The sequence below is a fragment of the Lontra canadensis genome, unplaced genomic scaffold, assembly GCF_010015895.1.
Source record: "Lontra canadensis isolate GAN:19392208 unplaced genomic scaffold, GSC_riverotter_1.0 scaffold48, whole genome shotgun sequence".
NCBI lineage: Eukaryota > Metazoa > Chordata > Mammalia > Carnivora > Mustelidae > Lontra > Lontra canadensis.
This window is the reverse complement of record NW_022631042.1, coordinates 1,894,538-1,909,481: the sequence shown is the minus strand read 5'-3', so window position 1 is coordinate 1,909,481 and position 14,944 is coordinate 1,894,538. Positions and strand designations below refer to the sequence as shown.

The 14,944-nt window shown below is 34.0% G+C and overlaps 1 protein-coding gene across 1 annotated transcript; it reads right to left on the bottom strand.

The window, feature by feature from the left end:
• Positions 1-6,439: 6,439 nt before the first annotated feature.
• Positions 6,440-7,241, bottom strand: LOC116876856 (transmembrane protein 126A-like). Its single transcript, XM_032873227.1, has one exon. It carries the CDS (start codon positions 7,084-7,086, stop codon positions 6,550-6,552), a length of 537 nt encoding a protein of 178 aa, XP_032729118.1. The 5' UTR covers positions 7,087-7,241; the 3' UTR covers positions 6,440-6,549.
• Positions 7,242-14,944: the final 7,703 nt, after the last annotated feature.

Here is a 14,944-nt window from a genome sequence, read left to right as displayed (position 1 = left end):
TGGCCTTAGGTAAAGCAACTGAAGGGCTTCCCAGGTATTTTTCAAACTGGGCCTGTACACAGTTTATTAAGAATACCACATCTTCACGGCTAACCAGGGGAGAGATTACTGACCTTTTAGAGAAGTTTTCAGAATGAAATCAACACACTCGTAGCACAGACAGAAAAGGGATGAAGGGTGTCCTTAAGCTCTCAGGTCCTTAATGCAGTCATCAATGAGACCTTCTGCCCTACTCAACGATTGTCCCTGTGACTTGAAAAATTCATCTTTTTGTTTGTTTAAATTGTTTTCAGTTTTGGTCTCTAGGAACTGTATTGTACTGATTCATATGATGACCAAATTTTTCTAGCGTTGTTTGGAAATAAAAGTGAAAAACTTAGTTGGCAACAACTGCATGCTGCTTGGAATGCTCAAGTAGGATGAGGATAATATCACTTTAGTTGCATAATTTGCCTTGGAGAGCACTTTTGCTATTACAGCAGGAATGAAAAGAGTAACAGAGTACATGGTCAGCTTTTACATTTAGAGTCAGACAGACAGCAGAGATGAGGATAGAACCAGAGATGAACCTTACCTTCCCCCTAAGAACTGGAAAAAGTTCCCCTCACAGCTATGCATCTTGGAAGGAGAAGGGAAGAAGAGAAACAATCCCTCAGGGACCAGAACCTTACATTGACTGACAGCTTTACTAGGAATGACTAGATAATCTTATTGACAAGTTTATGGTTCTCCATTAACTAAAAAGTAGGTGGTTTGTGAGAAAGATTACAACAATTAGAGAAAAAAATTTAAAATCGACATCTGTTTTGTCCTCTTGAGTACAAATGTGTGACCCTTCCTCACTAGCAATAAAAGAAAAAAAGGAACTCTATTAAAGAATCACCAATGAGATGCTCAAATTCATATATATTTAATAACGTCCAGCTGTTAGCCACATGCCCCAGCACTATTGTCTGTCTGCTAGAAGAAATTTCTTATTATTTTTAATTAAAAATATTATCTTTTCATCCATACTTCTGAAATAAACATGCCATCACATGACAACTTGTTTTATCAAAAGTTTATAACATTCATAAATGGATATGCTTTGATCCAAAAAGTCCCCTATCTCTAGTAAACCTCACATTCATTTTTATTATGTACCCTTGTGACACAGTTTTTTATTCATGCCAGGAGATAAAAATCTGAGCATCATTCAGCTTCAATGTCAACGCTGTAAGAGAAGCAAAGTGCAGGACTTGACAAGTTTATAAAAACTGTAAGAGGAATTAATACTATCAGGGGATCATTACGGCTTCTATGATTATGCAAAGACTATAAAATTCCCATGTCTAATAGTTTGGGATTATCTCAGTTTCTTTTTTTTTTTCTCCTAAAAGTATGCTTAAAAAGATGACCATTTAGAGTATTAATTATACTCCCCCGTATATCTTCTCCTGAGGAAGCATTCTCTTTGATGCAAATTTTCTGTATTTGGAGATAAACTTTAATCATCGATTATTCTTTAGGAAAAATAAAATCTGTCATCTAATGGAAGCATTTCATGGGCGTCAGTTTTCTGAGCTAATTTTCATGTTCTGACAGTGTAGTTTATTAAGACTCGTGTTTGTGTACATTTGAGATTTGTACCACTAAGCATTTCTTGGTACTTCTAGAAGACTCTTAACGTTTATATGCTCTGGAGAACAGAGGTGGAATAAAATATATAAATAAAAATATGTAAAGCAGAAAATGGCATGCTAAGAGGGAAATAATTGCAATCTACCTTTCCCATCTAAGTAAATATTAAATAACGCTGTAAGGGAGAACCCTGGACATCACACAAGCATAACAACTCACTGGCATGTTTTGTTATGGAGCAGCCTGAAAATTCTTTTCTGCTACATTATATTCAAAATATAAAACCACTGCAGTAATGCAGTGTTAAATTTGAGTTCACAGTTTAACATGTGCCTTAAGATAACTCAAGATAAAAAACAACTTGCAAATTGTGTGCTAATAACTACAACTTTCTTGTTATATTTGCTATGTTAATGAATTATGTCATTATGCCACCAATATGCAGGGAAACAACTTAGCACAGCTAAATATTCATCCCATTTACAAAAGAAAATTCCAAAGACAGGCAACATTCATCTTTATTTATTCTTCTTTATTTACCTATTGATAAAGAGTATAAACCTAATGACCATTTTCAGGCAAAGCTGCCCAAAAGATGAAAAAATAATGTCCTTTTAAATACTAAAATTTTTGAGGACTGCAACCTTGTCTAAAATCTTAATTTTAGATTCAATTAGTAAAATGCTATATTTCAATAAAAATCGTAATTATTCCAAATGAGGACTTTCAGTACTGCAAAACACAGTACTGAAAGTCCTCATTTGGAATAATTACGATTTTTTATTGAAATATAGCATTTTACTAATTTCTGAAGGCACCATACCAATTTTTTTGGAACATTAAGAATCACCTGAGAGACTTTCAAATTCTTAACTCTTTTTTAATATTTAACAGCAACAACATGCTACAAAGTCTCCCCCTTCTCAGGAAATGAATTTCTGGGACCACAAATTAAGTTAATATTGTAAGTGAAAATTAAACTGAAAATACATTCTCTGTAAATCTATCTGCCTTTATGATTATTGTTCATATGTGGATAAGAATGTTCCCAAAGATCAGAGAGTAATGGCCCGAGTATAATTCACGGGTGCAATGCCATGATTTGCAAAGAGTTTAATTAGCCAATGCACAGTTCTAATATTTAGGGCTCTTTGCTGAGTATGTTCTCCATATGAAATACATTACAAATTGAGCTGCTGTCAGTCCTCCTTCCGGATTGGCTGGGACCACTAATGCAGTCCATCAACTCACCAGCAGACCATTACTTTCTCAGCAGCGTTCCCTGTGGACTTGCATTGCTCACTTTGAACATATTGCTTTAATAAGAGAATTATTTCTGAAAGCTTGAGTTATCTCAGGCCTTGGAAGAAGGGCTTCGGAACCTGACAAAGTGCTTTCTATAGTAAATGGTTTTGGAGATCACAGAGTAAAATGTATATTTGGCCTCATTTGCATAAAAACATCCAGCACAGCTTTTCACAAATTAACACAAATTTGATAGAATATTGAATGATCTCTGACTAAATTCTTCCATTTCTAGGATTCCAGATGTTTTTTATGTTGGCTGATTTACTTTTTGATTAGTTGTTAGAACTTAAGACATCTGTTGCCATTGTGTGGTGCAGAGTATGTTAATGGTATTACTAAATGCCATGTGTCTATCAGTGTCTAATCATGTGTCTAATGCTAAAGCAACTCCCTGGGTAGGCTTTTCCACACAGATGTGGAACACGAGGCTGTGAGCACGAAATTCTGCAAAAACAGCATTTATGAAAAGCAAGTGAATGTTTGAATTTAGGTAGAAAACAAAGTGCTAAGATGGGACAGAAAATAATTCAGAAAGTTTCATGATTCTATTAGATCCCTTATTACAGCAGCTATAATTATACATGTTTTCTGTATCTGCACCATATGTTTAAAAAAATTCAATTTCACTGTTATTGATTATACTACATCCTTTAGTTTTCTCCGAGGTTCAGGAAAGTCAGTCATAGTTAGCATAGTGTCTTATAACATAGCAAGGTGGAACTAATGTAAATCAGGCTCTGATTAAAAAGATAATCATGTGCTATCTCCAAATAAACTGTATATACTCTTCCTTATTATTACATTATTATCCAATTTTTATGGAATGCATGTCTGTTGAGGGAATTTAGAGTACTGACTGCCAATGCAGGCTCAAGATTCTTTAACCGTTGATAAGAAAAGCCAGAAGGAGGTGCTGACAGTATGAACAGCCATCAACCTAGTATATTTCGGAAATCAAAAGATCACAGTTCAACTGATATACTGCAAAACAATTTTATTTTACATATATAGAATTCACACTGCCCATATTTCCCTATGCCTCTTTAGGCTGTAAATCCTATCACTGGATACAAGTATACAAAAGATTCACTATCACTGGATACAAGTATACAAAAGATTCCCTTTGTTTTAAAGACTCCCTTTGTTTTAAATTATATGCAGATAATTTGTCACAGTTTTAAAAAAAATTAAGATTTTATTTATTTGAGAGAGAGAAAGATAGCGAGAGAGAGCACTAGCTGGGGGGGCGAGGGGCAAAAGGAAAGGGAGAAGCAGGCTCCTCGCTGAGCATGGAGGGTGCCACCACCCTCCCCAGTACCTTCCCTCCCTCCACCGAGGTGCCAGGCTCTATTGCAGGATTCTGGGATCATGACCTGAGCCAAAGGAAGATGCTTAACTGACTGAGCCACTCAGGCTCCCCAATTTGACACCATTTTAGATCAACTGGAAGAATATACTTTGATAAAAGAAAATGGAAACATGGTAGGAGAATAGCGTTGTGGTTCATACCTTAGCAAATCTTTAAAATTCAAATGTAACTTTGACCAAGTTCCTGCTTTAACATTTCCTAGTTGTGTGACTTTTGCCAAGTTACTTAGTATATATGTGCCTCTGTTTCTTAATGAAATGTGCAAATAAATATGACTACTTAATAGCAGTTGGTATAAGAATTAAATAGTATGATGGACTTAATGTGTCCAACTTAGAGTACTCAACTACTATAATAAACTATAGTTATTATTATTGTTTTTATCATTCTTTCTTATAATTATGCAGTTACCATCATGAATCAAAATATCCTTGTGAAAAAATTAAAGCAGATGCTTAATTCTTACTCAAAAGAACATCTCAGCACCAACTGTGCCCAAGTAAAATTCCTGCTGTTTTCCCTCTGTAGCCTTAATGTAAAGGATAAAAACTCCACCTAAGTGTTCAATTATTCCATCACATGGAGTATATTTTGTGAGTAATTAATCCTGGGGTATCCAACAGGAGGCAGGTGATTATGGCCTAATAGAAGTATAACCCATAGAAGTATAATTATGTTAAATTAGAATATAACATGAAAATAGATTAAGTTCTAAGAGTAATTTTCAAAGTAAATGAAATAAGACACTTATTGCATCACCAGCCATCATGTCTGAATTTCATATTGAAATAAAAAGGAAATACAAAGGCATAATTTAGGACATGAGTCTGCTGAGTCTGAATCCTCTTTAAGTAGCTTATGGCAAGTTCCCACCAACTACTCCCACACACAGCATATCGACCAGACTATACACGTGTTTATCTTCAAGGCAGATATGGATGCATAGGTTGTGGTGTTGTTTTGTTCAATTTTTCTGTTTGATTTTTAACTGGGTGCTGTGCCATTCCCAACAAAATCAAAGTTCTATTTTTAAGGAAAAAGGACAGAATGGATATTGAATAGGCAACAAGCAGTCCTAGCTATAGTGGTGAAAATCAAAATCAGCAAAATGCAATTAATGCAAAAATGAATTCTATAAAATGAAATAACACAGGAAAGCAAGAGGCAAGAGGTATAACTTTGAAAGATGATAATTCTACTTAGGAACAAAGTAACTAGAAGCAGCACAGAACTTCAATAATTGAATTATATAGTTCATCAACAGTTCATCAATTATTTTGGATAGAATGAAGTCTTTAAAGCCCTTTAAAAAAAATGAACATAATAAATGTCAGATCATTAGAAAATCCAAGAAAGCCCAAAATGGAAAAAAAAAAAAATTATAACCTCACTACAAGGAGATAACTGAAGTTAAAATTTTGTGTATTTTTTTCCTTATTTTTTTTAGATTTACACATATGTGCACACATGCACATGTAGCTTATAAATATATTTATTTAATCTTCTTTTCATAAAAATTATAAGACATTTTTCACAGTATCATTTTTTTACATGATTTTAATGATATATACAGCATATACAACTTGAAAAGTATAGAAGGCATTGCCCATTTATAGGAGGATGGAATTTCTTATTAAAAAGCTCTACTATGAAGAAGATGATGATAATGATCCATGTGACTTACTTGCTCTATAGTCCGAGAATTTCTTTATTTTTTTAAAGACTTTTTTTATTATGTTCAGTTAGCTAATATATAATCCGAGAATTTCAATAGGGATTTTTATTAAAAAATCTTAGCTTCTGGGGCCCCTGGGTGGCTCAGTTAGTTAGGCGTCTGCCTTAGGCTCAGGTCATGATCTAGAGCCCCATGCCAGGGTCCCTACTCAGTGGGGAGTTTTCTTCTCCATCTTCCTCTGCCTTCTCCCCACTGATCATGCACTATCTCTGTCTTTCTCTCAAATAAATAAATTAAATCTTAAAAAATAATAAAAATAAATTAAAAATTCTTAGCTTCTGTATGAAATTCATTTTTTCCAATGCTTTATGAGCACTGAGCTCACAAACTAAGACATACACATATACATGTTAAGGGAAGAAAAACAAGCTATCCAAAATCATTTTTCTTATTCTATCTCAAGTGAATTTTTTTTTCATACATTATAATTTTATTTTTGTGTACACATTTGTTTTAACAGTCACTGAATTTCTAGGCCAGGTTCAGGTAACTGAAGGGCCTTTATAAATAGTTTATATTATTTAGATCCAAGGTATCCTGCAAACATAGTCTGGAGCAAAATGGGAAATAACATCTTTCTAAAGATAGGCTTAGAAACTCTAGTCCAGTAAGTTAAGATGTTTCCTTTCTCTGGTAGCGGGGCTGACTCATACCTGGCTGCTAAGCCACCATTCACAGGTATAGCCAAGATAATAGGGTACAGACCACCCAGAACAAGACCAACCAGTCCACCCCGTGTTATGGTACAGGTTTCACAATTCAAATCACCTGTAATCAAAGGTAAACTTACAAAACCTCTGTAAGATAAGTCTGCAGTCAAAAATGGGATCACTGCCATTGGTAAGCCAGCAGCTATACGAGCCTGGGTCACATTTAAGATGCGTCGAAAAAGACTATTTGCTATTAGACTACAGAGACCAGCGTTAAGTCCAACATATGCTGATCCATGTTCGAGCAGATTCCTCTCTGCTTCTGGGAGTTGGTTAATTTTTCTGGTTATGATATTGAATATTAAGTCTTCCTTGACAGTATCATGTGGTTCATGATTTTCCATCTTGAGCCTTAAAATATTTTTCAATAGTATATATCTTATGCTCTCCTCACAGCACTCGGTGCCTGCACCGTTCCTCTGCAGGCCACGCTGGGAGCTCACTCCAACTTTTGTTCTCCTTCCCTGAACGCAGCCATCTTTGGCTGGCACGTGACTCGAGTCAGCCTATATCAAGTGAATTTTGCTCATATGGTGTACCTCAATATTTCTAGTAACTAAGGTTCAAGTCACAGTTTGTGGAGAGGACTCAGAACAGGCTTCAGCTATTAGATTTCAACAAAACCCACCATGGTCTGTTACAGGCATGACCCTTGGATTATTTTCTCTGCTGTTTTCCAATCTATAAAATGAGGATGATAGCTCTTACTTCTATTCAGTGCTTTGGAGAACTGAATGAGAGAACAGTTAAAGAATTTAGACTATTGTTCATTATTAACTCAGCATCTTTTGGTCTTACATAAGTAATAACAAATTCTATTAGGTCTACTTTGGCAACATCAGTTACCTCCATGTCACACTCTTTGTTTTCACTACAACTAATCAACTTCACATCTTTATTGTCTTGCATTCCAACCAGGCTTATAACTTCCATTTTCTCCCTTTTCAAGACAATTAGATAAATTTTCTTAAAGCAAACCTCTGAAAAACTTACTCTGCTACTCAAAAGTTAGCAGATCAAAATATGCACAAGATCTAAGTGAGGAAAACTACAAAAATCTGATGAACTAACTAATTAAATAAATGGAGATATATTCCATGTTCATGAATAGGAAAATTAAATATTGTCAAAATGTCAGTTCTTTCCATATTGATCTATAGATTCATTACAATTGCAATCAAAATCCCAACAATTTGATTTTATAGATACCAACAAAGCTTACATGAAAAGGCAAAGATGCAAAATAGCCAACACAATATTGAAGAAGAACAAAGTTGAGAACAGACACTACTCAACTTCAAACCATGGTAATCAAGTGTGGAATGGGGGAAAGAAGAGACAAACAGATCAATGTGACAGAATAGAGACCAGAAATAGACTCCCATATATTCAGTCCATTGATCTTTGACAGAGATATAAAAGTAATATAATGGAGCAAAGATGATCTTTTCAACAAATGGTGCTTGAGCAACTGAATATCCACATGCAAAAAAGTGTATCTAAATACAGACTTTATACCTTTCACAAAAACTAACTCAAATGGATCATAGATCCATAAATAAAACACAAAACTATAAAACTCTCAGAAGACAACATCAAAGAAAATTTAGATGACCTTGGGTATGGCAACAACTTGTTATAACACCAAAGTTATAATCCATGAGAAAAGTAAATGCTAAACTGGACTTTAATAAAATTAAAAACTCCTGCTCTGTGAAAATCAGTATCAAGATAATTAGAAGACAGGCCACAGACTGGGAGAAAATATTTGCAAGAGACACATCTAATAAAGGACTGTTACCCAAAATGTAGAAAGAACTCTTAATACTCAATAGCAAGAAAACAACCCAATTAAAAAATGGTCCAAAGATCTTAACAGACATTTCACCAGAGAAGAAATACAGATGGAAATATAAGCATATAAAAAGATGCTTCATGTGTTATGTCATCAGGGAAATTCAAATTAAAACAACAATTAGATACCACTATACACTGTTAGAATGGTTGAAATCCGGAATACTATAACAGCAAATGCTGGTGAAGATGTGGAGAAATGGAACTCCAGCCGCTGTTGAGAATGCAAAAATGGTATAGCCACTTTGGAAGACAGTCTGGTGGTTTCTTACAAAATTAAACATAATCTTGCATATGGTTCAGCAGTTGCACTCCTTAGTATAACCAAAAGAACTGAAAACTTACAGCCTCAAGAATCTACACATGGATATTTATAGTTGCTTTATTCATAGTTGCCAAAACTTAAAAGCAACTAAGGCATCCTTCAGTAGGTAAATAAATAAATTGTGGTACATCCAGGCAGTGGAATATGATTCAGTGTTAAAAAAGATATGAACTATCAAGTCATGAAAAGTTAATAAGGAAACTAAAATGTATATTACTAAGTGAAAGAAGCCAATCTGAAAGTCTATCTCTATTTCAACTACATGACATTTTGGAAAAGGCTAGAGTATGGAGCCAGTAAAAACAAAACAAAACAAAACAAAACAAAACATTAGTTGCCAAAGCTGAAGAGGGGCATAGATGAATAAGTGAGGCATAGAGGATTTTTAGGGCAGTGAAATTACCCTGTATGCTACTATACATTTGTCCAAATCCACATAATGTGTAACACTAAGAGTAAACCCTAATATAAACCATTGACTTTGGTTTATTATGATATATCAATGTAGGTTCATCCTTAAAAATAAAAAAAATACTGTGTTTCTGAGTGATTTTGACAATGAGGGAGTCTATGCATGTGCATGCATCTCTCAGTTTTGATATGAATCTAAAATTGTCCTAAAGATATAAAGTCTTAATTAAAAAAAAAGATTTGGTGAGATTTATCCATCAAGAATCAATGAAGGGCACCTGGGTGGCTCAGCGGGTTAAGCCTCTGCCTTCAGCTCGGGTCATGGTCCCAGGGTCTGGGATTGAGCCCCACATCGGGCTCTCTACTCAGCGGGGAGCCTGCTTCCCCCACCCTGTCTCTCTGCCTACTTGTGATCTCTCTCTCTCTGTCAAATAAATAAATAAAATCTTAAAGAAAAAAAGAATCAATAAAAAGCCTCCTAACATTCAAAATCTTCCACAGTCCAGTTCCAAACTTACTATCCAACTTTATACCTTTTTACTTCACTTTTTCATTCCTATACAGCCAAACTGTAGTCTTTTCTCTGAATTTTCCTATATTACTCATGTAATTTTTCCAAATGGATATAATTTCTTCACATATATGAATCTTATCTGTTCTTCAACGTTCAATTCAAATTATATTTACCCCCACAAAGGCTTATTTTTTTCCTCCAGTTTTAAGCAATCTTTTCTGGCCCTGAAATACTCTAGTGTTTTATTGTACTGCTTTGGTGAGCCATCACATCTAACATTCTTCTGCAAGTTGTATATCATTATTATGGCATCTATTTTGAGAATGAAAGATTCTTTTGAGGTGGTATTATATATTTTAATTATTTCCATAGCATTCATACTTTATACGTATAGTGGGTACTCAATGAAATGTGATTGGTCCAAAGAATTAGAAATTATATACCCAAGTGCATTCTAAAAACATAAAACTGCTAAAGAAAGAAAATTGGTGAAGTTATAGTAATTATTACTTCAGAGTTTAACACTGCATCCTGTGATTTTTATGGATGCTTCTTATAATTTTTTGTTGCTTCCTATAATTTTTAAGAAGTGAGTAGACTCATGGAATTTTATAGGTAATTAGGGATTTAAGGAATCACCTATCCTAAATTACTTTTATAATAGATGGAACCACTAAAATTCAGAAATGTTAAGGTACTTGCAAACACAACATTTTTATTGGCAAGGAGAAGCTGGCACCAAGAATCTCATATTTTGACATCCAGTCTAGAGAACTTTCCACTGGTTGTCAGTCTTATTTTTCTTTGGGATCCAACTCAGAGTTGGGTGTTCAATAAAATGCCTTTGTTTCATTTGTATTTTTTTTTTTTTTTACTTCAAGAATACAATTAAGTTGTTGTTTAGTAAATTTGTTGAGTTATGTAAACTGCACCATAATTGAGTTTTCATTCATATAAATGGAATCATATAGTATCTCGTCTCTTATGACTGAAAATTCACTGAGCAAAATGTTTTTGAATTTCATCCATGTTGTAGCATTGATCAGCAATCCATTCCTTTTTATTGCAACTCATATACCATTGCACGGATATACAACATTTTGTCTATGTCATCATTAGTTGATGGACATTTAGGTCACTTCCAATTGTAACTATTATGAGTAATGCTTCCGCGAACATTTACATGCAAGTCTTATGTGGGCATATGTTTTCATTTCTCTTAGATACCTAGGAGGGGAATATGCTGGGTTGAATGGTGAATTCATGTTTAACTTTTTAAAAAACCTGGCAAACTGCTTTCCAGGTTGGCTGTGCAATTTTACCTTCCCATCAACAACGTATGAAAGTTCCTGTTTCTCTGATCTTCAACTACATTTGCTATCATCTGTTTTCTTTTTCTTTTTCTTCTTTTTACTTTAGCCATAACACTGGGTAGGAAATGATATCTCATTGTGATTTTAATTTTAATTTCTCTAATAACTAATGATGTTGGATATATATTTATATATTCTCTTTGGTGACTATTCAAATCTGTTGCCTAACTTTTCACTGGAGTTTTTTAATCTTATTATTGAGTGGTTTATTCTTTGTTTATTTTAAATGCGAGGAGTTTATCAGATCTGTGCTTTCAAATATTTTCTTCCAGCTTATTATTTGTTAGTATGTTTTCATAATGCTTTCTTTTGAAGTACAAACATTTTGAATTTTGGTAAGATCCTATTTATTTTTATGTAGAAAGGTTTTGGTGTTTTACCTTAAGAAGTCTTTGCCTAATCCAAGGTCTCAGATTTCTCTCCTGTGTTTTCTTCTAAAAAAAATTATAGTTTTATCCCTTCATGTGAGTTGACAATTCATTTTTTAAATTTAATTTTTATTTTTTAGTATGTATGTATGTATGTATGTATGTATATATGTATTTACTTTTTAGGGATGGAGCAGTAGAGGAAGAGGGAGGGAGAGAATCTTAAGCAGACTCTACTCTCAGTGCAGAGCCTGGTGGTGGGCTCTATCTCACAACCTTGAGATCATGACCCAAGCTAAAATTAAGTGTCATTTGCTTAACCAACTCAACACCTAGGTGCCCCTATAATCCATTTGAGTTGTTTTGTTTGTGGTATGAGGCAAGAGTCAAAGTTAATCTTTTTGCCTGTGGAGTTCAATTGTTGAAAAAACTGTGCTTTTCTTACTGAATTGCCTTGGCACCTTGATTATTGAAAAGTTAGAGTTTTCTTGACCATAAATGTTAGGGTTTATTTCTCGACTTCCTTTCTATTGATCTTTATGTGTATCCTTATGCCAAAGGTATCTATATTTATAACTATGTGTGTATATACATATATATATATCTTACACTATGTACTACATACTATTGGTATACATACATATATATTTAGTATAGTAAATAATATAGGGTACATAAAATATATAATAGTATATAAATTAAAAATGGTTTATATATATGTATGTGTGTGTGTATATATATATATATATATATATATATATATATATAACTTTATATAAGCTTTAAAATCAGGAGATGAAAGCACTCTGACTTTGTTCTTCTTTTTCAAAATTCTCTTGATGATTTTAGGTCTTGGGTTTTTTAAATTTTTAAGATCAGCTTACCAATTTCTGCAAAAAAAAAATAAAAATAAAAAAGCCTGTTGTAACTTCAGTAAGGATTAAAATAAATCTATTGAGTAATGGAGAGAATTACCATCCTAACAATATTAAATCTTCCAATTCATAAGCAGAGGATGTTTCTACCGATTTAAGCTTGTAAGTTATTTCAGTGTTGTTTTGTAACTTTCAATGAACTGTTTTTGCAATTCTTTTGTTAAATTTATTCCTAGATATTTTATTATTTTTGAAAGCACTCTGAAAGGAACTGCATTCTTATTTTCATTATTGGATTATTTACCACTTGCAGTTGATTTTAATATATACTGATCTTGTAACACAAACTTTCCGAAATGCTTATTAGTTCTAGATAGATTGGTGGAAGGATTCCTTAGGAATGTTATATACAGACCCATCTTATCATGAATAAAGAAATCTTACTTCTTTCTTAACAGTATAAATGCCTATATTTCTTTTTCTTGCCTGATTTCACTCTCTAGAACCTCCAGAACAATGTCAAATAGAAGTGGCGTAAGTGGGGGGATGCCTCGGTAGCTCAGCCAGTTGAGTGTCTGACTCTATTGCAGCTCAGTTCTTAATCTCAGGGTCATGAGTGTAGGATTGTAGGAGCCCTGCCTTGGGCTCCACACTGTGCCTGAAGCCTACTTAAAAAAAAAAAAAAAAAAAATTGGCTCAAGTGGTATCTTTGCCTTTTCTCTGATCTTACCAGGAAAGCATTCAGTCTTTCATAATTATGATGTTAACTGTATGTCTTTTTTTTAAAGATTTTATTTATTTGAGAGAGAAAGAGAGAGCACAAGCAGAAGGAGCAGCAGGCAGAGAGAGAAGGGGAAGTAGACTCCCCCACTGAGCAAGAAGCCCGATGTAGGGCTCTATCCCAGGACCCTGAGATGCTTAACCCACTGAGCCACCCAGATACTGCAACTGTAGGTCTTTTATATGTGACTTTTATCAGATTGTGTTTATTGAGATTTTTTTTATTATAAATGAGTTCTGTTTTTTGTCAATATTTTTTCTGCATCTATTGGTATAATTACACAATTTCTGTCCTTTAGTCTACCAATACAATTTACTACTTTAATTGATTCCTGCATGTTAAACCAAACTTACATTTCTGGAATAGATCCTACATGGTCATAATGTATAAATTTTGTATGTTGGTAGATTTGGTTTGCTAATATTTTACTGTACTAAATAGTTTCTTAAAATTAGTCAATTGTTCTTTGAATGTTGCTGTGTATGTTACTAATCTAAATCCTAGACTAAATTCGCTAGTTAAACAATTTGTTGATAATGAAGAGACGCCTTATACTCCAATCATAATGTGGTAGAGTAAATTTTAAGGGAGACAAATTTCTGTCATCAATTTAAATTTCACATTATACTCATTATTAGTCTAAGACTGCTGCCATCAGAAAACTGGTAAGACAAGGAATGTAAATTTTCTATCTCAGGCAACTCAATCTCAAACACCAAACAATTGTTTGTGAGTTCTCTTCAATTCTTACAGGTATAGTAAACTTCATTCTTGACAGACTATATCTTCCACTTTTTTGTCATCCACCATCTAATTCATTCCATTAGCTGACTTCTGGCTACATTATGGCTCCTTTGCTGCCAGTGTCAGTGTCCCCATGCCTATAATTTAGAACTTGTCCTTTTCTTGCTTTCAATTCTATACCCACTGGTTTACCACTCCTAACTTAAAATTCTGACTTACTGGAGAGTTTCTATATAATGTTGACCTAAATCATTTCTCATTTGTCTACTTTTCTTCTCTCCTGAATTAAAACTGTCTTTGTGTCATAGGGTGTAGCAGAATTAACACTGTTGAAATTTCAGATCCTATATTTAAGAGGTTTTATAAGGGCGCCTGGCTGGCTCAGTCCACAGAGCAATGTGACTCTTGATCTTGGATTGTAAGTTTGAGCCCACGTTGGGTGTAGAAACTACTTAAAGAGAGTAAGGTCTTAAAAAAAAGAGGGACATTACAGATTCCACTCTTGATCCTTTGGAACCCTGAAACTGTCATGCTGTGATAAAAGCTCAGACTACTAAAGGATAACGGTCCATATGGATGAAAACTGAGGCAACCCATCTGACAGCCAACCACCTGCTAGCACTGAGATCATGTTCAACCCTCCAACCCATTCAAGCTTTCCGATAATCACAGCTGTTTGAGTGATCCTAGAAGACATCAGCAGAAAAAATGCCCGGACTTCCAATCCATAGCATCATCAACAATAATTAAGTCTACAGTTATTTTAAGTCACTAAAGGTTGCATAGTTTTTTTTTAATATAAAAATACAGAACTGATACACTATCAAGCTTCTTTATCCACCATCCTTTTGTGAGCTTCTTTGTCCACCAACCTTTTGTGATTCATCCTAGCATTTTCATGGATATTTATATTTTTAAAACTAGTACAAGCCTCTTTTTTTTTCTGTGAACATCCTC

Coding starts and splice junctions, on each gene's coding strand:
- LOC116876856 (XM_032873227.1), bottom strand. CDS start 7,086: ATGGAAAATCATGAACCACATGATACTGTCAAGGAAGACTTAATATTC.